Below are 20,846 nucleotides of genomic sequence, written 5' to 3'. Positions count from 1 at the left end.
AAGCCTCGTTGTCTCCTACTTACATCTTCCCTCTATATCATTAGTATCTTATTCAAAATGGGAAAATGGTACGCTCTCCTTGCGCTCGCCTCTTTTTGCACATCGTCACACCATGAACTCCAGGACATCAGGCTACTACGACGATGTATTGAGCTCTAAAATCAAAAGCCTTGTGTATGTGTTCAAGTTTATATTTCAGTATGTCGTGAAGTGCTAATAAGATGAATTCAATCCACGTGGGGCATTTGTTATACTCATGGGCAGTTCTGGGGCTATCAAAAGATCCAAGCTGGACAAAACGGAGCCGGAGATTAATTTTGAGAGGTTTGTGGAGGAGCTGGATGCTGGGGACTCTTTCACGACTTCTATCTTCGATATATTGGTTAATGTGCGAGCCTTGAGACCTTGGAAATTTAATAAAACTCTACTCATGAATTCAATAGGAACTCGCTGATAGGCAATCCCGCTCGAATGTGGACGACCGCCGGCTCATAGGGGAACGTACCGCAAGAAGCCTCCGAATCATAACCAGCTCCAACAAAGTCTACTTTTCTTCATCTTTCTCTCACCGTGTTACCGGGCGCAGTAGGTCGCATATATACTACCCCGGACCCCCTGAAGACATAGACTTGGAGGAGGACGAGGACGAGGACGAATTCAGTGCTCTCCTTGATACAGATACAACTCTGCGACAGCAGCATGATGCGATGATGGAGACTGCGGGTGCTAGTAGTGTACTACCCTCTTTCGCTACCAGGTCTTCAAGCCCAGCACCCATTGCTCCGACAGATGAAGTATCCGCCTATTCACGCAGCTGGGTCCCTCCGCGTTCATATCTTCAATCTGGTTCAAGCTTATCTCGTTCATCCTCTTTGCGTCGTCCAACAAGGTCAAGGACAGTGGATTTCAACGATTTTACCTCCAGAAGGCGATCTACCATCCGGAACACCACTAGTGGTGCTACTAGTAGTGTGAATACTGACGCTACTTCGAATACTGCTTCCGAATCTCGAGACAGAGACAGCAATTCTTGGCTTTCGCCTGGAGCGACCCGTAGATTCTTCGGTCTCAGTCGACCACGGAGGTCAAACCCTGAACTTAATCTTTGGAGCGATCTTCCTGATGGTGACGACGGGCTTACTATTGGTGATAACACCACTGTACCGTATCTACCTGCTTCCTCTTCATCACATGGAGTCATCCTACCCCCACTCTCTGAAGCGGAAATAAGCGGTGAACGTAGCACGACTTCAATTCCGGGCTCAAATTCAAACCCCACTTTTCCGAGGCTACGAAGAGGTAGCTTACGGCGTCCAGAATCCTTGTTATCGAGACAGGCCTCTCCAGCCGAAACGGTGGTACTTCCCGACGATTATGATTCTTCGAGGCGTGCACCCTCACCTCCAGATATATCTGAATATATTGTCGAGAGTTTTGATCGACCTCGATTTGGACGTGGTACATTCTCCAGCCTTCCAATTCTGATTCCAGAAGGAGGAAGTGAAGGTGGAGCAACATATGGTACTATTGAAACTGCCGCGTACCCAACTCCAGGTTCTACGGTTGACAACTGAAGTGTGAAGGGCGGGCGGTGTATGAGTAGCAGTGTATTTGCGGAAAAATTGTAGCTTCTAGCTTTTCTCATCTGATTCCAATCTTTATCGACATTGATTTTCCTTTGCATTATCACCCGCTCCGCTGGTTTACAGTACATCATGAGAATAAATATAGTAGCGGTATGTGTATCGTGAAGGACGGGTAAATTCAACCTTCCAAGGGCGAACACTGGTAAATCTACGTCGACCAGATGTTTCCGAGCATCAGTGGCGGCGAGGATTCAAACCATCCGGAAAAACCTCTTCTAATTGGTCACGTCACCTTCCTGGATCTCAAGCACAAATGCACAATGCTTCATGGCTTCGGTAAAGGTTACGCTCTCCATCAGCGTTCAAATTTGGGGTTATACTCGTTTCATGGTGGCGACACTTAGAGAGTGCAATAGGACAGGAGCTCAGGCTCTGCATTCCCAAGATATTTTATTCGGGAAGAGGGAAATGAACAATCTTAGGTGAAGTCTGTGTTCAGATTGGAATTTATGTAGATTTATGTACTACATAGAGTTAATCAACAAGCTCCTTTGAACTTGATACTAAGAGGATGGATATACATACATTCCATGAACGCACAATACACCCTGCGACAATACGTACATCAATATGCCCATGGCGAAGTACGATATGGGTTCTTACATCGGCGATATACAGAGATATCCTTGACCAGTTTCCAGCAACTCGTTGCTCCGAGCATGTGGTCTCTAATATTGCCGCGCCCAGACGAAAAATACAACATCCAAAGTTTCATTCGTGTCTATGCAACAAACAAAATACAGGCATTCCGTCAGGGACTCCCTTCATCTTTATCCACCTTGTCCCTCTCCCCCTTATCCTTTGAACTTCCATTGCTCATCCCGCTCTTCGGTCTCCCCATAGAAGGACTCCCAGCACCTCTCTCCCTTTCTTTCTTGTCCTTACTACTCAACAAGCTTTGGAAAAAGTTTTGAAGAACTTCATGCTGACTCTGTCCAGATCCACCTGCTCCTTGAGCGCCCGAGGTGGGTGAAATGCCAGACGGGGACAAGCTGGAGGGCGAGGGAGATGAAGGACCTTTGCCGGATGGCGGTGAAGCACCAGTTGAAGTGAGCATCGTCGGACGGTTGGTTGTAGGCCTGGTTCGTCGGTCATGACCAGAAGAAGGCCGTTCATTTAATGAGGAAGATAGTCTGTCGGACCTATCAGGACGATCCGATAACGAAGACGAGAGTTTGTCTGAACGGTCAGAGGGGCTACCCTCCATTTCCATGAAAAGCTTCTCAACGTTCGGGAGGTTGAAAGAGTTCGTTCCCATTGGTCCGACGATGCCTGTGCCCGCTCCTGAGGTTGAGTTGAGCCCTAAAGAAATGAGAACAAAAAAGACGACGTTTATACACAGTAACATACCATACGCTCCTCCATCGCCCTCGACTGGATTTCTGAAGGCGCCTCTTGGATCCCGGTCTGCTTTTTTGGTGCTCTCATCGTAGTTCCTTGCAAGGAATGATTGTTCGGGTATCGGGGAGTTAAACGGTGGGAGGGGAGGAGGCTGTACCAAAAAAATAAAAAAGGGAGGAAACGAGACAGCTCAGCGAACACTTATCGCATGAGACGTGATGAAAAGTGAACATACTTTCGTTCCGAGGTCTGGTACGAGATCTCTATACATCTTCTTCGCCCCATTCTTAACATCCTCTCTCCCTTCCGACTCCAGATCTGCTTCCCACCCTTCGCCCCAAACAGTGGGCTCAAACTCCCTTAAGACGGCAATTTTGCCCCAGGAATCCCAGCCAGAGGGAATGACGACACGATCACGGTCAAGTGTATTGGGTCGGTGAGAGAAGGGGAAAGGATTACGAGTGGCAGTCGAAGCTGTGGCGTTAGCCATTGCAGCCAAAGAGTTTGTAGATACGGTGGAAAAATTCTGTGCTTCACCGAAACCGATAGCGCCGCTAGATGATGGTAGTGAAGTCAAGGAAGGTGCCGAAGGAACAAAGAGTGTATGGAGTGCATATTGGCGCAGGACGGAAAGCGTTTCTGGGAGATTGGTGGTGTAGAATAGGGAAGCACCGTCTAGGATGACACGACCAAATCAGCTTCAATTTTACGAAGGTCATAAAGTAGACGAGACATGGAAAAAGAGACAGAGTACACTCAACGAAATTTAATGAACAGATATACGCACACTTCAAACATATTGTTCTTAGAATTTGCATAATTCCGTCTGTCCTCTCTTCCCATTCGCCTCCTTTACCTTTCACCATGCCGCCGCCGAGACCTGTAGGCACACCTATCCCACCTATATTGGCGGTACCCTCCTCTCTTTCGTCTATAAGGTCGGCTTTGGTGCAAACGACGATGATAGGCACCCCAGCGGCATTGTGGGTAAGTGTACCGGGACCCAGGGGAAGAACAGCGTTTGATGAAAGCGCTGTTGAAGACGTTGATGGCACAAGGGTGGAAGGATCCGAAGATGGTTCGGTGTAGTGCTGAAGGTAAGATTGCCCTAAACGGTAAAGAGTTTATTACAAACATACGACGAAGGAAGGGTCTTCACATACACCGTTCGCGATTTTCTTCGCGAATCATGTCCAATTCTCTTCCCTCCTTCTTTAGGTCCTTTGTCTTTACTTCTGCTGAGACCATTGGCATACTCAATTCACCTCCTGCCCACTGTTCAATCCACGCGAACCATTCCTCCATTTCCTCCACAAATGTCCATGGTTTCGTCCAATCTAACGCCACAATGACCGTTGTATGTCCTAGTGATGATTTCGGAGGAAGGAAGGACGGAATCAGGGAGGTGAAAGAAGGATGGGAGGAAGGAACAGTGTAAACTGATAGACGGGCAAGGGTATCTGAATATAAAGTTAAAATAGCAGGATTGGAATTAGTTAATAATTATACGCACCTTCGTCGGCATCATCTCTAACATCTGCCCAGTCATAACCCATGGCGAAATCACTTTTAGATTCCTCATTGTCGTTATTACTGTTGACCTTCGTTCTACCCAATAAGGCTTCGCAAACTGTGCTCTTCCCACTACTGGGTTGGCCTAGAATTAAGATATTCTTGGATGGTATTGAACGAGAAGATGAGACACTATCGAGGATGGAGGACCATAGATCCTGTGGCGGAGCAGGAGGCGCGTCTTGAGAGTCTTGTATTGAAGAATCTCGCGGTGATTCTGGTTCCATTATAAATTGTTCTTATTTGCAGACGGCGTTGATTAGATGAAAGAGGCGAAAACAACTATACCAAAAGGCACTCTAAAATTGCTGGCAGGAGCCGTATAACATGGCAGAAATCAAGTCACGATTCCCAAGCAAGTTTACGGCAACTTTTGCGCCGTCGGGGTAGTGCTTGTTTCCTGCACTCACTGTAAGCTTTACTTTCCTCTGGTTTTATCAAAATTATTGTTGAGAGTTTCCCTGCCAAACTTACATATATACAATGTCTCTTCTCTTCCCTCAACCTTCATTCTCATTACTCTGGCAAGACCTATTTCTTCAAAATTTACCGTCAAGTCTGCTGGTTCGTTCTGAAAGGAATTCGTCCAACGGATCAAACACATTCAATGACTGGCTCCCACTGGCTCCGTGAGCTTTCCGATGATTCCTGGGCCTCATTGGATCTCTGCTGGATCCCTGCTGGATCCCTTTTTACCAGGCGAAAAGGCTCGAAAAGGTCAATACAATACATTTACGCAAGACCGGCTCCAAAGCACTTATTAATATTGGGCATGCTTAGACCATTTCTTAGACCTGGACACAATATTTTACGAGCTCGGGGCGATCAGTGCAATCCTGTGTAAATCAGAAATCCTATGGGAAGCGTACTGGAATTCCGGCTTTTGGCAAATACTCACCGCCGTCATTTCATCACCAAGGAAGCATAGAGTATATAACAGTATATGACTCCCACTTCGTCCTTGCCGTCCCTGTCATCCCCTTCCTCCTCCTCACCTGACGCTCAAACGGCCGCTATATCTTCCGTCAAGTATGTCCTCCGATGATGCTTCAGTCATCGCTTTGGGCTACGATCTGTAAGTCTTCAACTCTGTTGTGCCGTTTCTTGGGGACTGACGAGGCATAGATTAGCCGAAAAGGTAGTCCATGTTGCTTCATTTTGCATCTTGTTGAAACGCTCATTGGTCTTTTCGTGCTGTGTTCATCAGCGGTACTGGATTGGAATAACGGCACTCTGGGTCTACGAGTATTTCCTTACCGTCGGCGACGAGGTAGGACCCTCGTATCATGGAATTTTCTATATGGCTCATTTCACGTTCATATCTAAAGATACGATATATCTGGAAAGCACCCAAGGACAATATCGTTTTTTGTCTGTTCGTTCTGGTCAGTGGCTCTCATATTCTTGTCGACGACTCGCTGGACCAATGTAGAATCGATACCTGGCCCTCATCATCATTACTGTGACATGTGTCGGTGAGTCTATCGGCTCTTTGTTCTCTCCTCTTTCTGAACGCTGTGTCTCCCTCATGTAGCTTTTTTCTCGTCGTACTGGACTGAAGAAGTAAGTTCTTTGGCGCTTCCTTTTGCTGTTTTTTTCATCTGACTTGTAATGCGTAGATGTTCGTACCAATGGTTTTTCCTTGTGGGGCTCCGAATGAATATGTATCTTCTAATAGGTGTCTACGATATGGTTATGCAGAGCAGTTGGAGACTCTAGTCATGTGTACGATCGCCGAGATGCTTGTCTTACTTAGGTTCGTCATTGATTCTTGCTTGGGAGTTTTCTTTTTTCAACTTGAATGATCATTCTCAGGGTATATGCTCTAAGCGGAAATAATCGGACGGTCATCATCTGTGCAATTCCTCTTATCATTAGCCAGTGGGGCTTGTTGTTCTACGTTTGCAGTCAGTCTGCTAACGGTACTGCGAACTTAACACTGCTTCTTGGGCCCAGCGACGTTCCAACCCTCCCCGATATCGATGCATTCCGCCGTAAGTTCAATGAAAGCAGAAGGAGACTGATATCTTACGCTACTTCCGGATAGTGTGCATATCAGTTCCACCACTAGACGTGTAAGTTAAGTTACTCTACTATGTCGATCCATCCAACTCGTCCGCCTTTTCTTCGCAGTGTACCATATGGCCAAGCATACCTGTGCCTGCTTATCGTATACGATGGACTAGCGGTGCTTGCAATTTTATACATAGTGGCGGGACAGTCCGATAATCTACATCTCATGCCGATCTTGAAACTCATCCAGAGAGATGGACTGTTGTATTTCGCCGTCATGTTTACGAGCCACTTTGTTTGGTTAATGCTGACACTCTATGCGCCGGTAAGTACACGCACCTTCGTGGTTTACTGGAGACTTACACATTTCTGAATAGACTGGATTGCAGTTCATACAGAATCAGTGAGTAAAATTTCCAAGGTAACTTGAAGGTAACTCTAAATAAAAGCATATCTTCGCCTCAGGCCTGCGATGATGTCAGTATATTTCCATCATAAGTATACCCATGCACCCTCACTCAACTTCCCTTTCAGAATATCAAGTATCGTTGTCAGTAGAATCACCATCAACCTGAAGAAGGCGTCGGACAAAAAAATGACTGTTTCTTGGAGAACAAGGGCTTCGAGATCAATTTCGCACAGCACAACTTGCGAACGGAGTGAAATGATTGACATGGAGCTGGGGGAATTTCTCTGTGCTAGAAATACGGTACTAGACACCCTTTGATGTGTCATATTTCGCGGTCATTCCTTCTGGACATCATGGGTCTTGTAAGTAGATTAGTACTGGGTAGTAAGTGAGTATGTACAATGGTCGATTTTGTCTGTCGGATGCCCATTCTGTCGCTTTGGGCGCTGTAATTTCAGGACGCTTATATAACGGAGCTTGACTACCTTTATTATGGTTTTGGCCGCCTCATGCATCAATGCATCATAGGGCACTACAATCTACTACAATGGACCAACCACAACCCCCAAGATCATCATACATAGGTGTGCCTAGCGGTTCCACCCTCCGACGGATCTGATGCTCCTCCGCATGCATAAAGCGATTTACGACTTTCAGATCGAGTACGCTGCTCGGTATGTCCCTCCATCACAGTATCCATCACTATCTATCATCACATCTTTTCATTTGGCCACTCCTTCAAAATATTTCCAACTTTCCCATCCGATTCTCTGTTTTTGCTACATGTATATAATTTCTTCTGACATACAATTCTAGGAGGTCCTCACTAAACAAATATCTGATTTCTGCAGTGGAAGGGAGATACGATTTGCTGGTCAAATCTATGTGAGCTGAGTGGATCAGTCAGTATCGCAAGTCGTCTCATACTGAAGTTTTGCAGCAATCTTCTTTCATAAAACCACACTCAGCGCAAATTACATTTCCATTCTAGTTACTCAACGGTCTCACGTCTAACGACGATTCACCCAGTCATCTTGACCCTGAAAGATGTTATCCTTCTCAGTTATCCTATCAAAGCTCAGTAGTCTTGTTCTCATATGCGTTCTCGTCAATTCCATTTTATTCAACACTGTGTGTGCCCGCCCGACTTCTTTGGCGGTGTTCGATCTTCGCTATGATCCTTCCGTAACAGGGCGACTTGGGCAACGTAGCAATCCTCACGATGATGGTCAGTATCTCTTGATGAAAGTTTATTCTGTTACATCTCAAAAGCGAATAGGTCTAACCAACCTCCCATTCTACCGCGCCCGGTTCAACATCCATGACTTCCCTATCGTCATAGCAAGTAGCGAATCGTATAATCTCGAAGAAAAGCGGAGGCTCTGCATCGGGATCAGATGCTTTTCAACAGATGAACTTGGTTCGTCGGAATTTCGCGTCGAGCTATCGGAATATCGTGCAAAGGTTCCGACACATACAGATGCAGCATATGAAGTTTTTGGGTTCGTGTCGTTCCATGATGAGGAACAGAAGAGGAAAATTATGGAGTGCTTGATCAAGGAGGTCCCAGAGCAACTGAAAGGAGATGAAGAGTATTACCGGAACTGGATGATTCGTTATCTCAAAAGTGAGAATGTGTACAAGGCTTCCGAGGGACATTAGTATCTAGTGACGAAGTGTAACGCGACGTATTTAGTCTAGGCAATCAAGTTTGGGAGATCATATCATACAAGAGCACCAGATCCAGCGAAGTAACGACCTTTCTTCCTTTACTTTCGGACTCTCATCCACTCGCATTTCTTCCCCAAACCTCTCCATCCCGTTCCTGCGCCCGTCGTTTGAGATTGCGGTAATTCGGAAAGAATTTTGGCAATGAACAAAGGATCCGTGAGCGGAGTTAGGTCGTCTCGCTTTGGGAGGCGCTGGATACAAGTGAGATGTCAGAGTAAAATGCAGCTTGAAAAAGAAAACCACCCACATTCTTTACAACATCATACGGTGCTTCCCATCCAGTTGTTTCTCGTATTACTATCGTTCCTTCATCGTTCTCCAGAGAAGTGTAAATCCGTGTGTCGAAGGTTCGGAAAAGGACCCCGTCAACCCGAAGGGTGAAACGAGAAAGGATGAATATGCACGTTGGCATTACGCGCTATAGATAATGGTATTCAGTGGAAGAATACAAGTTGCTGAAAGCGCGAAAACTCACGATCCGGACAATCAACGCACTGGACCCATTATCGTGCAGCTCATCCTCGAACAGCGGTACCTCGGCGTAAAAGAGGATTGGATCTGGACGGGTTAATTCAGCGAGGGGTATTTGATGTTTAGCGTGGGAGGGGTGGTTTAAGTCGAATGGTACCCATTGGGAAGATGACGTGTTTCTTGGCGAGTGGGAGGTTATAAGAGAGGAAGCAGCAGAAGAGGTATCCGAAGGTGTGGTCTCCACGGATGTGACTGAAGGATAGGAAGGAGAGTGTCCACAATACGTAGTAGTATACGTCCAATCATAAGGCTTCGTAGGTACGGTCTTGGGCATTGGTAGCAGCGGAGATGGACCAGTACTATTCAGCAAAAGAAACGAATCAGAGATTTATTCCGGATGTAATCAACAGAACGCGTATTTCGCGCACTTACCGACTCTTCAGCCACTCTTCCGCATATCCAACCTTCACACCGCCGTCTCCAGGTTCTAACTGTCCCTTTTTGACACCCAGAAGGGCGTGCAGGGTGTCGAATTCATATATCCATTCTGCTTCTTCTTCTGCTTCTTCCTCAAGATCGCTCTCAGCGCTGGTATCACCTTCCTTATCTGCACCTGCACCTGCTTGATCCCGACTACGATTTCGCTTTTGCCGTTTATCCTGACCAATGAATCCACTTGTCCTCCATTCCATCTTCAGCGAATTGCTTCCAAAAGTCATTTCTGGCAATGGCAACCCCCCATCACTCCCTGTACTGAGGTATGATTGAAGCTGATCGCATTGGGGAGCATTTGAGATCGGATTTGTGGATGCTGTAATGCGCCAGTTTCCTGTGTTTCTTATTAGTTTATGGACATTCAAAGAGTTGATTGAACACAGCTGGATGAAAAGACAGACCTACCTACAAGAATAGCCCGTGAATTAGGAGACTCTAGTAGAGTATGTTTTGGGAGGTGAATAGCTGGCTTGAGCAGCGGATCGAAGGTTGGTGTTGCGGAAAGTCTAGGAACTGTGGTAGTAGGAACACTCATTTTTTTGATTGGTAGAGTTTAGAGGTGCAATAAAAGACCTGGGAAAGTCGTAGTACTATGTAGTAGAATATGGAAGAAGGCGTGCACGAGGACGCAGAAATAGCCCCTAGGCTCTAAAACTCTCTTCACCATGCCGCAAAGCGCTCGAGCTATTTTGTTCAACGAGTCTCAAATTCCTGTACATTCACCATTATTTTACGCTACACCCCCCACGCTATGCATTGCTTTAAAATACGCTTCCCATACATCCATTTTCATCTCAGCTGTTATCCCCTCCGCCTTCGCATTGTTGTGGAACCAGTGGATTACAGCGTTCAGAAACAGCAAGTTGGATTCAGGTTCCTTCGCAATTTCGCTCCTGAACCAGTTGATGACACTGTACATCTGTTTCTTGTTCTTGAAAGTGACTGTTCCAATGCCAATATAGTCTTCTGCCCATTCGTCGTTCCAACCTGTGAGTATGACCTTCTTTAAGTGTCGTGGTGATACGTCAAACAGAAGTTTAAGGCAATATCCGCCAATACAGAGGTCCCAATCTTCATTTGCCTTTGGGGGCGCTACCACCGCGCCGTCTCTGTCGATCGGATGAGCTACCGGTTTGCCATGTGCATCAACCGCCGGAGGTGGTATGATATTGTCGTTCTTGTCGAATTGAGCCGCTATCGGAAGAATGCCGACGTGCGGTTGACGGATGAGCTCAATGTCAAGCACTACCTTGGGCTCTGGGTCCAAAGGACTTGCAGAAGTTATGATGAAGACAATCGAGGAAAGGACGCATAGTAAAAGTAGATGCAATGATGAAAATCGGAGGGAGCCGAGGGTCGGCATCGAAACTAACGACGAGTGTCTGAGATAGTAGGAGATAGTTGATATAAGGAACGAAACTGATGAAAAGAAGCTGAGAATAAACTTGGATGTCAATGAAAACGGCAACACACCGAGAGATTTGAACCAGCAGATCTCACGGGCCTCTAGAACGTTGCTGAACAATGTCAGAAGTGTTTCCTTTGATGATAACTTCAATTAGCAGTTGCGCAAACAGCAAAAGTAGAGAGAAGATATCAGGGAAGGATGTCAGCAAGTGAGGAGAATTCCATGAAGACATACATACCGTACGCGTACCAGCGTAACGTTCAACGTTCAACGCTAACAGAAACTTCGAAACGGAAATTTTGGCGACGGAACGCGCCGGCACGGGATATATTTCACGTGATGAACCACTGGAGACCACTGGTCTGGTTCAACAGATTTTAGCTCAAGAACTCTACAACGGCTTAGCCAGTATGTTTTCATCCATGAGAAGAAGATGTGCACTATTTGTAACCCTTCGCTTGTTTTCTTGCAATTCACAACGTTCACTCAACGTTCCCAATAAAGCCCAATCTCAAAGTTATGCAACCCTTTGAAATTGTCAATTGTTGCCTCCAGGTGTATCCTCCCTTGTCTACATTATGCAAGCTACTTATGTACATTATCCCGAGATCTCGCAGGTTATTCGGCTTCATGTAAGTCTCTCCAATATTCTCCTTCTGACTCCTCGATATTCACGCGTCCGGCCAAGGTGAATTGGGACAGGCATTTCTATTTTTCAGATGCCTGATGTGAGCCCGAGATTCGGTGAAACGTCTTCCGCAATATTCACATTCAATCTTCTTTTCGTGTTGCAGATGCTTATAGTTGATATGAGCTAGACAAAATGCAGGCCAAGACATCGAAGTGATGAGTACTGGATTGTTGGAACTTGAATTGTTTGAACATACATTGCAAATTGTGCTTCGCTGTGTATTCTTTCCCGCAATCACAACATTTGAATCTCTTGCTCACGTTGGTGCTGGCATTCTAGTGTTGATATATGAGTTGTTGGAGCCACCAGGCATTCGGATTATGACACACCGCAACAATGGGCTCGAATTCCCTCGAACTCATAAGATCTGTACAGTCCATCTTGGACAAATTGACGTGAACTCCTGAATGACATTCACGGTGACCGCCTTCTAGCATTGAAGAGGAAGGTCCTGATATTTGACTCGCAATGAAGCCAGACGGACTTGCTGGGACCGATACAGCATTGATGTTTGGCAAAGGCCACGGCTCCTGTTCATCGAAGTTCGCCACACAGCCTGTCAAGTCTGGAACTAGGGCCGTACTGGGATGAGACACAAAATCGAAGACAGGTACGTCCTCAAATAACGCTGGCCCGGGAGGTGTACTAGTTTGATTACCAGTGTCCGAATCCCAGTCAAAATGGTATTCTAGTCCATAGGTCGCTGGCATGTCGCGCAGACCTGAACACGAGCTGGAAGAACCTCGCATGAAATCCGCGTTGGATGAAACCTCCAAACGCCGTTCAGGTCGTTGCGACGTCCTGCACAAAAAAGAAGACGATTATCGTATGTCTAGAATTGAGATCGTTTGATAGGCAGATCTTACCGGAGCATTTGGTGAAAACTTTCCGGTGAGTTTATCTGCATGGTAAGTGGAAAGCGGGGAACTAGTACTGGGGATATCTCCCTTGAGGGCAACGTGTGGGTCCTTTAATACAACAAGATTCATGCCAGGCTATCTCATTTTAAGGTCCATCAAGACTCTATGAATCGAAGCAAATGTTCTCCTGTCAATTTTGCGTTACATTCATACCTGTTTCGTATACCGGAGCCCAAAAAGCTGTATGGAGATATTTCTCTATATGTACCATCCGATAGACTGGGCCTCATATTTCAATGTTTTACGTTGCTATCTTGTTTGCAAGATCGTAGATATGACTCGTCTATTGACTACCTACATACCCTTACATACCCTACAAGCAGTTGACTGGGGGGAATTTGCTCGCGAAATCCATAGGTTGTTGCACCTCACTTGGAGGTGTAATCGGAGGTAATCAGGCTGGTATGTACTATATTTGTATGAATATCTCAATGCTGTTGCGCAATTTGGAATTGCACGTATGACTGCAATCAGATTGCAGACATCGCCGCATCTCTATTCAATTCTGAGGTGGGCAGTGGGTACTAGGCAGCCATTGTGATATGTAGTTTCTCGGTCGCTCCTTCAAGCCTCCCGAGGAGAAGATATTCCTTCGGAGCCAACTAAGGATATCCGCAGGCAGAACCAAAGCCACGAACAAATGTATATCGTTCTATCCTGCCATCATTTGGGTCGAGATCAGGTCGCCAAAATGCTCCTTGACGATTGGTAGAAATTTCAACACTGTGTACTTATTGGATTCATTTTATTTTGGAGCAGTCCTCCGCGTGTGCATTCCAATCTCCGAGATAAGTACATACGTCCGTTATGTATGCAATCCAGTTAATACAGGGTCCATTCGCTGAAACAAGAGTCTACGATATTAATACTATCATTCCAGCCTTGCTGCGGAACAGCGACCAAGGATTTGGTGTGTATAGTGAGTCGCCCATCTCTAACTGGAAATTTCGAAAATAATTGCCATAACGTCGCCCCTCTGCTTCGTCAAGGTTCAACCCATTTTCAGGTCAGGTGTAACATGGATCTCCGAGGAGCAGAAGGGTATAGAGCATTCCTATAGCCGCATGGAACCTTGGACCCTGACGAGTCTCGGAAGTATGGATAGAAGTGATTGCGAGAGCATCATCTACAATTGTTGTATAGAAATGAACGATAATCTGGCTTGACTGGACAAAGGGGCAGGAAATTGTTCACCCTAGGAAAATCGTTTTATGTGAGTAGACAGAAACAGATCCTCGTTGCGCTTGTATTGCTTCGTACCAATATGCAAACGTCAACTTCCTTTCTTTCTTCCCCTCCTACCCTCCCTCAAGTCATTCAGAAATCAACCGTAGAATATCCGTGTCTTGCAAAGATAGCCGGCACGTCTTTTGATGTCTTTTGAGTACGTGTTTGGTGCCAAATGCGCGGCTGCAAGAACAGGAATATGGCCTCTTTCCCCAGTGTGAATTAACGTGATCTGCGGGATGATTGATCGAGGGATCATAAACACTTGAGAGATGGGCTACTTACTAGTTAGGTTATGCTTTGCTGTAAATGTTGCCTGGCACATGTGACAATGCAGGAGTTTCGCTCCCGGTTTCAACTGTCCACGCCGTCTTCGACTAGCAGCCAGTACCCGCTCAGTAGCGACTTGAGTCTTTCCCTGGGGAATTAAGACAGGATCATTGAAAAAGTTCAATGGCGTCAATTCTTGTTCAAAACTCAATCCAAGAATCTGAGGAGAGACAGTGGTACAAGTCAGGGCATTGGGATCGGAATGAACCATAGCGTCGAGATAGAGCGCGTCTGATCCCGACAGATGACGACCATCATTATCATCGGGTCCTGTTCCACAATGGCATGGGAATCCGTTTATGAAAGAAGATTCGGACCGTGTCGAGCTTTGAGGAGATCCATATTGCTGGCTTCTAAGATATAGAGCCTCGGTATCAATGGACATGCTCGAAGGTGAAGGACTCCATGATGTCGTCGATGCTGAGAGTGAATTGTAACGATGACCCATGTCATCAACAATACCAATATCAAGTCGCGGGACCGGTTTCATGTTAGAGTTCAGATATTGATGTCCTGTAGAGTTGGAGGCCTGATACGAAACGGTGGGAGAGAAGTATGGGCTATGATTATCTGACGAGGAATGAAAGTCCACACTCATGTCCTCGAGACTTGAGCCATCATTAACGTGAGTTGAAACCTCAGCATGATATCGGTATCCCGGATCAGTATCAACCTCCCCAGAATATTGAGGAGAGGGAATCTGACATCGTGTAATCCAAAGCCTAAAAGCAACTAGCTGTTAGCAAGGCAACGACTACCTTGAGACCCTACTCACTCTTGATAAGTGGTATCAGCAGAGGACATCTTGTTTTCTTTGTGAAATTAAGGAAACGAGAAGGCAGTTATTATACACCTCATCCTTGGGACGACTGAAGAGCTCCGAAAAAGCGTCAAGACAGCCATGCTGTGAGAGTACGAACCGATACAGCTACAACTTGATGCTGTTCATGCCTATTTTTCTAAATTTCTATGAGCCGTACAAATACAAACTGAGAAAATTCCCAAGAGCATTCAAACCTAGTTGGGTACAACCATGCTTTTGAAGGAATGTTTTATTTTTTGAGTCCAACATCATCATCCAAATACCTCGACTGTCAACCAATGAAAAACACTTCGAAGGCAAAAACCTGTAAAGACTGAACAAGAACCTTACCTATATTACGGAACGTTGAGCCCCAATCGGGGGCGGGATTGTTCTTTCTATGGCATAGGATTGAAAAAAATCTACAGCTCCGTTAGACAGCAAGACTCCTTGTTATTTATTCACTTATGAAGTAGGGAGTGCAGTAGGTACTAGTATGACGTCTGATCGTGCTAAAGACACAAGATAGATATGTGACCTGTTGAAGGAAATTAGATTCGACATGCTATGGCCATAATCTGTGGAAACAAGAGACAAAACACACCCTCTCCCACCCCACTCCGCGACGCCTGTGTGACGGCTGGTATACTTAGGTAGGCGATAATGCGTCGTCTTAGGAAGAGGTTGGTTTAGGCGCCAGCAGTTGTTTGGTGAGAAGCGGAGCAGAACACAGTGGAGAAAACAGACAACATGCAACGCTGAACCTCCCATGCACATGAACCCAATACGAATGTAAATGAACCCAATACGAATGCAAATGAACACAATGCAAATGCAGGGATTGCATTATTAGCCAGAATCAAAAATTCCTTCCTCCAATCAATCGACAAGAGCGGAGCATGTGTATTTATGTTGATAATTGGCAAAGTATTTTGGTGGAGTTCAACGCAAACCACGGAAATCCTGAAATGTGGAGGACTCCAGAAACGATTTAACCTTAACCAATTACTATCACGCGGCTCACTTCCCCAGAGCTGTGATAATCTATTCAACAAAGTGAAAGCAACTGAGGCAATGCCAGCTCTTGACGACGTCTTCACCGACGTCCCCGAGTATTCTAGGATGCGCACCCTGGAAATTTCATGTACAATGCTCAACTGCTTTGCACGTCCAAATGCGCCACCAATACATTTTTGAGCCCGAAAGAATTTTGGACAGATTCCTTTTTCAGGGCAAAATGTATCGGAGAACAAACAATAATAAGCAGCTGCGCATGTGTAAAGCTTTCCGAAGCAATGGTCACAGTTTACGCAGAAATCGAAGCTGTAGTAGAACAGATATAAGATTTAGAAAATATAAATCAGTTTCTCCACGGTCAAACAATCCGTAATATGTGAAAAAGTTTGAACCTAGGTCGAACCATTTGAGGAGATAACCAGCGTGGACGTAAGAATGACGGATTGTCGATCGACGCTCTATTTTATGGCACACCAAAAGAGAATACGGAGAGCAACCACGTACATATCTACACTTGCCGCATTCCAGAACCCAATGCAATCAAGACTGAGCACATCATACTCAGCTTCGACCCAGGACCCAACATTGTCTCTAAGTACGATGGAACCAATGACAGGTAATATATCTCCACTGTTATCAGTTAATGGCTATTGGTGAGCAGGTTCTTGCGTATTTGACTCGCAGCCTAATGTGCGTCGGCTGCTAGATGGTCATATAGTGGTCCCATGGGAGGCTTGAAATTGGGATATCAGCCTAGGTGTGGACATCCTCTAGAAAACAGGAAGACGTACGGGAATATTTCTCTCCCTATTTCGTGAGCAGGAAGGAATTGATGATTATACCAGGCAACGGTAAACTGTACACATACCACTTCGTACCACCAGGGAAGAGAGGCGCTACGGGATGGTATGCATGAGAGAGGACCGAACAGAAACTTCGACTGTATGGTGCTCACAAATGACTGGATCTGGATGTTGGTTGCGAGCTAGATCAGCCTCGGCCTTGTCGAAAATGACAGCCAGTTGACGAGGGTCATGAACATTTCTAAAGATTATCAGGGATATCGTCTTTGTGTGGAAAGATGGAATAAAGACTCACCGATTCTTCTCAAATTCAGCCCTTATGATAAGAGCGCGCCTACGCCAAAGTTCGCGGTGAACAGTCCAATTGAGACTATCGGTGAGCATACGCCTGTACAGGGATTTAACATAGCGTCTGTGTGCCCCAGAAAAGGTGGAGGTAGACATTGTGGTGGCGATAACTAAGAGGAAACGAGAAAAGAAAAGGACAGGGGAATTTGAGTCAAAAATCTAGTCACAAGCCGAGGCCAACCCGGAGATGACCGTTTGAAATTTCGCCTTGCTGAGCTAATCTACTCACGGGAATTGGAAAAAAATCATTTTGTCGCTTTGGCCTTTACAAAGGCGACTTTTATCGCAGCGTGCTGCATTAAGCTGCAAACCTCCTCATTACCAGGAGGTAGAATGGACCCACATTCCCGCTTTTCGCATTTTGACAACAAGAGGAATCCTAAAGCTGGGCCTCAATCTTTATCTCAAAAACCACGCTTCATGGACAACCCAATCAAGCCTAATCTCGAAGATTTCGCGTCTGCGAAGCAACAGAACCGTAAGAGTTCTGCTGCTCGCGAAAGTAGCGCATCGATATTGGTACGCCGGCCATTTGTGACCAATTCGCGAGTAAAGCAGGACGAGAAATCACGCAAGGACATGTACTTGGCGTTTGTGAATAATGCATTGCAGGAAAAGGCAAACGTGAGTTCCTCAAACCACCAATCATCGCCATGGCTTGATGCATCTATCTGAATTCAGGGAATTCCTGAGCCTTTCGAAGAACTCATCAGCCAGTTCAATCCGAAACGTTCTCCGAACGAATTACCGTTTCCGCAACCAGCTCAATTGCGTCTCTGGATTTTGGCGTTATCACATGTGGTCTCAAGACTCGAGCGAACGCACTCATCACTTGTCGAAGCGATCATAAACATGCCTTGGGTTACCATGGATAATGCCACCGTCAGATCGTACACAGTTTTCATCGGAATGTTGATTTCCGCTCGACCAGAGTACCTATCGCTCGTCCTTGCAAAGCTGTCGTTAGGTTTTACGTATCGTATGTCATTTTTCTCCTGAATGAATACTTCGTATAATATTTTTTAACACCACAGAAGCTGGCTTCCAGGCCTTGTCTGCATCACCACCCGAACCATCGTCAAGTCCTGTGACACGCAGACTAGTCTATGACCGTCAGCATTACCTTCTTAGACATCTACTGTCACTGATTCCGACCCTTCCCTCAACTCTCATGCCTCTCTTGTCGCGAAATTTTCCCCATAAGCGGCAAAACCAAACCGCTCAAACGACCTACATCCGAAATCTCCTTCACATCTCGGAGTACTGTCCAGAACTCGCTGATCAGATCCTCGGGGTTATCGTAGACAGAGCAATTCAAATAGATGTACAGTCTCAACTCCTTTGATCATTGGCTGTACTCTAACGTTCATGACTAGGTTGAGATACAGATAGAAATAGACGAAATCGAAGAAGAGGTGGACCAAGAGCAAGAAGGAATCTTCGAGCTTGATCCTTTTGACGTTCTCGTGGGTCAAGAAGGTGACGAGGAAAATTCCGAGGAAGATTCTTCAGATGATGAATTCGAGACTTTCAGCGATATCTCATCTGAAGGTGGCGATATGGATGATGACGGTGGTTTGGCTGGACGAATTGATCATCTGCCTCCAAACCATGAGCACCTTCGCGAAATGGTGAAGAAACTGGATTCCATACTATCCCTTGTTTTCGAACATTATGAGGCTTACGCATCCATAGTCAGAAAGTCTAACGAGGAAGACACACCTTCACCGTCTTCATCCTTACCCGAGTTACTGCCATTACCGCCTATTTCTACTGCGGTCAACCCGTTCTTTGACGCCTCACGTTCTTCACCCATGATGAATTACTCATCATTCAACCAACCTCCCCCGTCTAATCAAGCTCAGCTGGCTCAATTAAATCAGCTCGCTTCCTCGTCTCGTCCCTCTACCCCAACATCAATCACACCCGGCTCTCCAGCATGGCTATTACCCAACCAACCGCCATTACCTGCACCAACAAGAAAGATGCTCCATACTCGATTCCACGCCCTCCTATCCATATTCGATCGTACAATACTGCGTACATTCAAGTCCAGATACACGCAATTCCTTATCTTCTGGTACACATCCTTAGATCCTGAATTTGCAGATATATTCCAGGGCATGCTCGTCGATCGTGCCCTTTTCCAACCTGCAGATAACGGTGGCAATTCTGCGCAGACGCCAATTGTCACTCGCGCGGCTGCTGCATCGTATATTGGCAGCTTCGTCAGTCGGGCGAAGTTTGTTGACCGAGAAGGAGCGCGACGTGTCGTTGGAGTTTTATGCGAGTTCCTCAAGGCGCACCTCGATAGTGTGGAATCTATTTTGAAAAACTCTACTTCGCTATCCAATAACACGCGCTCATTGAATACCGAGGCGCTGAACGTGACTGGTGATCAAAATACGGTGTTCTATGCGGTGGCGCAAGCATTATTTTTGATCTTTTGTTTCAGGTGGAGAGATTTGTTGGAGGACGATGAAGAACCGGATGATATGGTCTCACTTCGGCTTCAGGGCACCAAAACTGCCGCGGCAGGAAAAAAATGGATGAAGCAATTGGATGTAGTCCAGAGAGTTGTAAACTCCGTACTAAATCCCCTTAAGGTCTGTATCTACTCCCCCCCTCTCAGTGGTTCTTTGCTGATGATTATCCCAAGGTTTGCTCACCTAACGTGGCCAATCAATTCGCTCGTGTAGCGCACGCAACGGACTTCATTTACTGCTACACCATCCTAGAATTCAACCGCCGTTCCGATGCTTCTTCTGGAGATGGGTCTGTCCTACATACGCTCACGCATGGACACCATCTCACCGCCGAACTTAACACGTTCTTCCCCTTCGATCCATACAAACTTCCCAAGTCAGGCGTCTATATTCAGGAGGTCTACCGCGATTGGACTTCCGTGGCTATCGACGAAGAATCTGATGATGACGAAACATCAGATTCAGACGAGGATACAGACCAAGAACCCGCGCATTTTTCGAGTGATTTCGGTATGCCAATATCAATATCTGTGGCGGGAGACGAGGCACACGAAAATACAGATGAAACAGCTCCAGGCCTGGGTGCCTCTTTTGATGCGATGAGCATTAGTCCCGCAAAAGATGGGATGAATGCCGCGGAGCAGGTTCTTGCGTTGGCTTGAGCGTCACTCCATCGGAATTTTCATTTTCTCATTTTATATTGCTATCCATTTCGCATTTGCTTTTTGTTTTAGTTCTGATTACGCTCAACTGTACTATATGTGCACTTTCACAATGTAGTTACCATGTAGATTGGAATGTCGACTTGTGGTTGAATTTATGCCCTTCGTATTTACCTCCCCCTCCGCAATACCATACATTTCAAGTTCGGCTACAACTTGGATATCCGCTTCTTCCTCTTTTGAGTTGCGTACGATTTTGACTAGAACTACGTGGGAATTTTCTTTCTGTGGTTTGGTAGCTAACTCGCTTGGTTCGGAAGGCTTGGAAAACGCAGAAGGTGGAAGGTGTTCTTCCTTGGTCGAGGGAGTTATATTAATTGCCACCGTAAGCTGATCATGACCAAAGGGATGGCAATCAGACGACGAAAACTCTGGCCAGAAACGGATCGAGGTTTTTTATTTAATGTTTCCCTG

At 46.0% G+C, this 20,846-nt stretch overlaps 10 protein-coding genes across 10 annotated transcripts; 4 read left to right on the top strand and 6 right to left on the bottom strand.

The window, feature by feature from the left end:
• Positions 1-256: 256 nt before the first annotated feature.
• On the top strand, positions 257-1,574 carry C8R40DRAFT_1169059 (uncharacterized protein; the record flags this gene model as incomplete). Its single annotated transcript, XM_046231311.1, has 2 exons — positions 257-388; positions 444-1,574. 2 exons carry the CDS (start codon positions 257-259, stop codon positions 1,572-1,574), a joined length of 1,263 nt encoding a protein of 420 aa, XP_046088232.1.
• Positions 1,575-2,151: 577 nt separating this feature from the next.
• Positions 2,152-4,907, bottom strand: C8R40DRAFT_1097487 (dynein light intermediate chain-domain-containing protein). Its single transcript, XM_046227772.1, has 6 exons — positions 4,501-4,907; positions 4,151-4,447; positions 3,775-4,095; positions 3,223-3,662; positions 2,997-3,138; positions 2,152-2,948 (listed from the first exon to the last, which is right to left on the bottom strand). The coding sequence occupies exons 1-6, from the start codon at positions 4,784-4,786 to the stop codon at positions 2,398-2,400; spliced, it is 2,037 nt and encodes a 678-aa protein (XP_046088231.1). The 5' UTR covers positions 4,787-4,907; the 3' UTR covers positions 2,152-2,397.
• Positions 4,908-5,590: 683 nt separating this feature from the next.
• On the top strand, positions 5,591-6,979 carry C8R40DRAFT_1169057 (uncharacterized protein; the record flags this gene model as incomplete). The annotated part of the gene is made up of 10 exons (XM_046231310.1): positions 5,591-5,634; positions 5,685-5,697; positions 5,767-5,934; positions 5,992-6,034; positions 6,094-6,122; positions 6,179-6,315; positions 6,375-6,553; positions 6,619-6,634; positions 6,693-6,897; positions 6,950-6,979. 10 exons carry the CDS (start codon positions 5,591-5,593, stop codon positions 6,977-6,979), a joined length of 864 nt encoding a protein of 287 aa, XP_046088230.1.
• Positions 6,980-7,940: 961 nt separating this feature from the next.
• On the top strand, positions 7,941-8,761 carry C8R40DRAFT_97018 (uncharacterized protein). Its single transcript, XM_046236695.1, has 2 exons — positions 7,941-8,209; positions 8,261-8,761. The coding sequence occupies exons 1-2, from the start codon at positions 8,029-8,031 to the stop codon at positions 8,641-8,643; spliced, it is 564 nt and encodes a 187-aa protein (XP_046088229.1). The 5' UTR covers positions 7,941-8,028; the 3' UTR covers positions 8,644-8,761.
• On the bottom strand, positions 8,697-10,321 carry C8R40DRAFT_96191 (TIP41-like family-domain-containing protein). Its single transcript, XM_046236690.1, has 5 exons — positions 10,084-10,321; positions 9,616-10,012; positions 9,188-9,542; positions 8,960-9,130; positions 8,697-8,903 (listed from the first exon to the last, which is right to left on the bottom strand). The coding sequence occupies exons 1-5, from the start codon at positions 10,211-10,213 to the stop codon at positions 8,751-8,753; spliced, it is 1,206 nt and encodes a 401-aa protein (XP_046088228.1). The 5' UTR covers positions 10,214-10,321; the 3' UTR covers positions 8,697-8,750.
• On the bottom strand, positions 10,311-11,189 carry C8R40DRAFT_96813 (uncharacterized protein). Its single transcript, XM_046236694.1, has 2 exons — positions 11,152-11,189; positions 10,311-11,097 (listed from the first exon to the last, which is right to left on the bottom strand). Exon 2 carries the CDS (start codon positions 11,039-11,041, stop codon positions 10,409-10,411), a length of 633 nt encoding a protein of 210 aa, XP_046088227.1. The 5' UTR covers positions 11,042-11,097; positions 11,152-11,189; the 3' UTR covers positions 10,311-10,408.
• A 601-nt stretch (positions 11,190-11,790) lies between these two features.
• Positions 11,791-12,737, bottom strand: C8R40DRAFT_1097453 (uncharacterized protein). The gene is made up of 3 exons (XM_046227771.1): positions 12,439-12,737; positions 11,881-12,387; positions 11,791-11,814 (listed from the first exon to the last, which is right to left on the bottom strand). The coding sequence occupies exons 1-2, from the start codon at positions 12,524-12,526 to the stop codon at positions 12,053-12,055; spliced, it is 423 nt and encodes a 140-aa protein (XP_046088226.1). The 5' UTR covers positions 12,527-12,737; the 3' UTR covers positions 11,791-11,814; positions 11,881-12,052.
• Positions 12,738-13,518: 781 nt separating this feature from the next.
• On the bottom strand, positions 13,519-15,345 carry C8R40DRAFT_96487 (uncharacterized protein). The gene is made up of 5 exons (XM_046236692.1): positions 15,272-15,345; positions 15,030-15,221; positions 14,210-14,976; positions 13,958-14,156; positions 13,519-13,892 (listed from the first exon to the last, which is right to left on the bottom strand). Exons 2-4 carry the CDS (start codon positions 15,056-15,058, stop codon positions 14,011-14,013), a joined length of 942 nt encoding a protein of 313 aa, XP_046088225.1. The 5' UTR covers positions 15,059-15,221; positions 15,272-15,345; the 3' UTR covers positions 13,519-13,892; positions 13,958-14,010.
• A 1,438-nt stretch (positions 15,346-16,783) lies between these two features.
• On the bottom strand, positions 16,784-17,464 carry C8R40DRAFT_1097436 (uncharacterized protein). The gene is made up of 3 exons (XM_046227770.1): positions 17,172-17,464; positions 17,029-17,117; positions 16,784-16,969 (listed from the first exon to the last, which is right to left on the bottom strand). Exons 1-3 carry the CDS (start codon positions 17,318-17,320, stop codon positions 16,881-16,883), a joined length of 327 nt encoding a protein of 108 aa, XP_046088224.1. The 5' UTR covers positions 17,321-17,464; the 3' UTR covers positions 16,784-16,880.
• Positions 17,465-17,557: 93 nt separating this feature from the next.
• Positions 17,558-20,372, top strand: C8R40DRAFT_1169053 (RNA polymerase I-specific transcription initiation factor RRN3; the record flags this gene model as incomplete). Its single annotated transcript, XM_046231309.1, has 5 exons — positions 17,558-17,848; positions 17,906-18,203; positions 18,259-18,548; positions 18,601-19,830; positions 19,884-20,372. The coding sequence occupies 5 exons, from the start codon at positions 17,558-17,560 to the stop codon at positions 20,370-20,372; spliced, it is 2,598 nt and encodes an 865-aa protein (XP_046088223.1).
• Between the last annotated feature and the right edge of the window lie 474 nt (positions 20,373-20,846).

Source organism: Lentinula edodes (genome assembly GCF_021015755.1).
Source record: "Lentinula edodes strain Le(Bin) 0899 ss11 chromosome Unknown C8R40scaffold_11, whole genome shotgun sequence".
Taxonomy (NCBI): Eukaryota; Fungi; Basidiomycota; class Agaricomycetes; order Agaricales; family Omphalotaceae; genus Lentinula; species Lentinula edodes.
This window is presented reverse-complemented; position numbering and strand designations above follow the sequence as displayed.

Coding starts and splice junctions, on each gene's coding strand:
- C8R40DRAFT_1097453 (XM_046227771.1), bottom strand. CDS start 12,526: ATGCGAGGTTCTTCCAGCTCGTGTTCAGGTCTGCGCGACATGCCAGCG. Junction 12,388..12,438: donor TTTTGACTGGGATTCGGACA/CTGGTAATCAAA, acceptor TTGAGGACGTAC/CTGTCTTCGATTTTGTGTCT.
- C8R40DRAFT_96191 (XM_046236690.1), bottom strand. CDS start 10,213: ATGAGTGTTCCTACTACCACAGTTCCTAGACTTTCCGCAACACCAACC. Junction 10,013..10,083: donor TTCACGGGCTATTCTTGTAG/GTAGGTCTGTCT, acceptor TAAGAAACACAG/GAAACTGGCGCATTACAGCA. Junction 9,543..9,615: donor GAAGAGTGGCTGAAGAGTCG/GTAAGTGCGCGA, acceptor TTTGCTGAATAG/TACTGGTCCATCTCCGCTGC.
- C8R40DRAFT_97018 (XM_046236695.1), top strand. CDS start 8,029: ATGTTATCCTTCTCAGTTATCCTATCAAAGCTCAGTAGTCTTGTTCTC. Junction 8,210..8,260: donor TAGCAATCCTCACGATGATG/GTCAGTATCTCT, acceptor AAAAGCGAATAG/GTCTAACCAACCTCCCATTC.
- C8R40DRAFT_1097487 (XM_046227772.1), bottom strand. CDS start 4,786: ATGGAACCAGAATCACCGCGAGATTCTTCAATACAAGACTCTCAAGAC. Junction 4,096..4,150: donor CGAAGAAAATCGCGAACGGT/GTATGTGAAGAC, acceptor TTTACCGTTTAG/GGCAATCTTACCTTCAGCAC. Junction 3,139..3,222: donor TACCAGACCTCGGAACGAAA/GTATGTTCACTT, acceptor TTTTTGGTACAG/CCTCCTCCCCTCCCACCGTT.
- C8R40DRAFT_96487 (XM_046236692.1), bottom strand. CDS start 15,058: ATGTCCTCTGCTGATACCACTTATCAAGA. Junction 14,977..15,029: donor GCTGATACCACTTATCAAGA/GTGAGTAGGGTC, acceptor AGTTGCTTTTAG/GCTTTGGATTACACGATGTC. Junction 14,157..14,209: donor AGCAAAGCATAACCTAACTA/GTAAGTAGCCCA, acceptor ATCATCCCGCAG/ATCACGTTAATTCACACTGG.
- C8R40DRAFT_1097436 (XM_046227770.1), bottom strand. CDS start 17,320: ATGTCTACCTCCACCTTTTCTGGGGCACACAGACGCTATGTTAAATCC. Junction 17,118..17,171: donor GCTGAATTTGAGAAGAATCG/GTGAGTCTTTAT, acceptor GATAATCTTTAG/AAATGTTCATGACCCTCGTC. Junction 16,970..17,028: donor ACATCCAGATCCAGTCATTT/GTGAGCACCATA, acceptor ACCATCCCGTAG/CGCCTCTCTTCCCTGGTGGT.
- C8R40DRAFT_96813 (XM_046236694.1), bottom strand. CDS start 11,041: ATGCCGACCCTCGGCTCCCTCCGATTTTCATCATTGCATCTACTTTTA.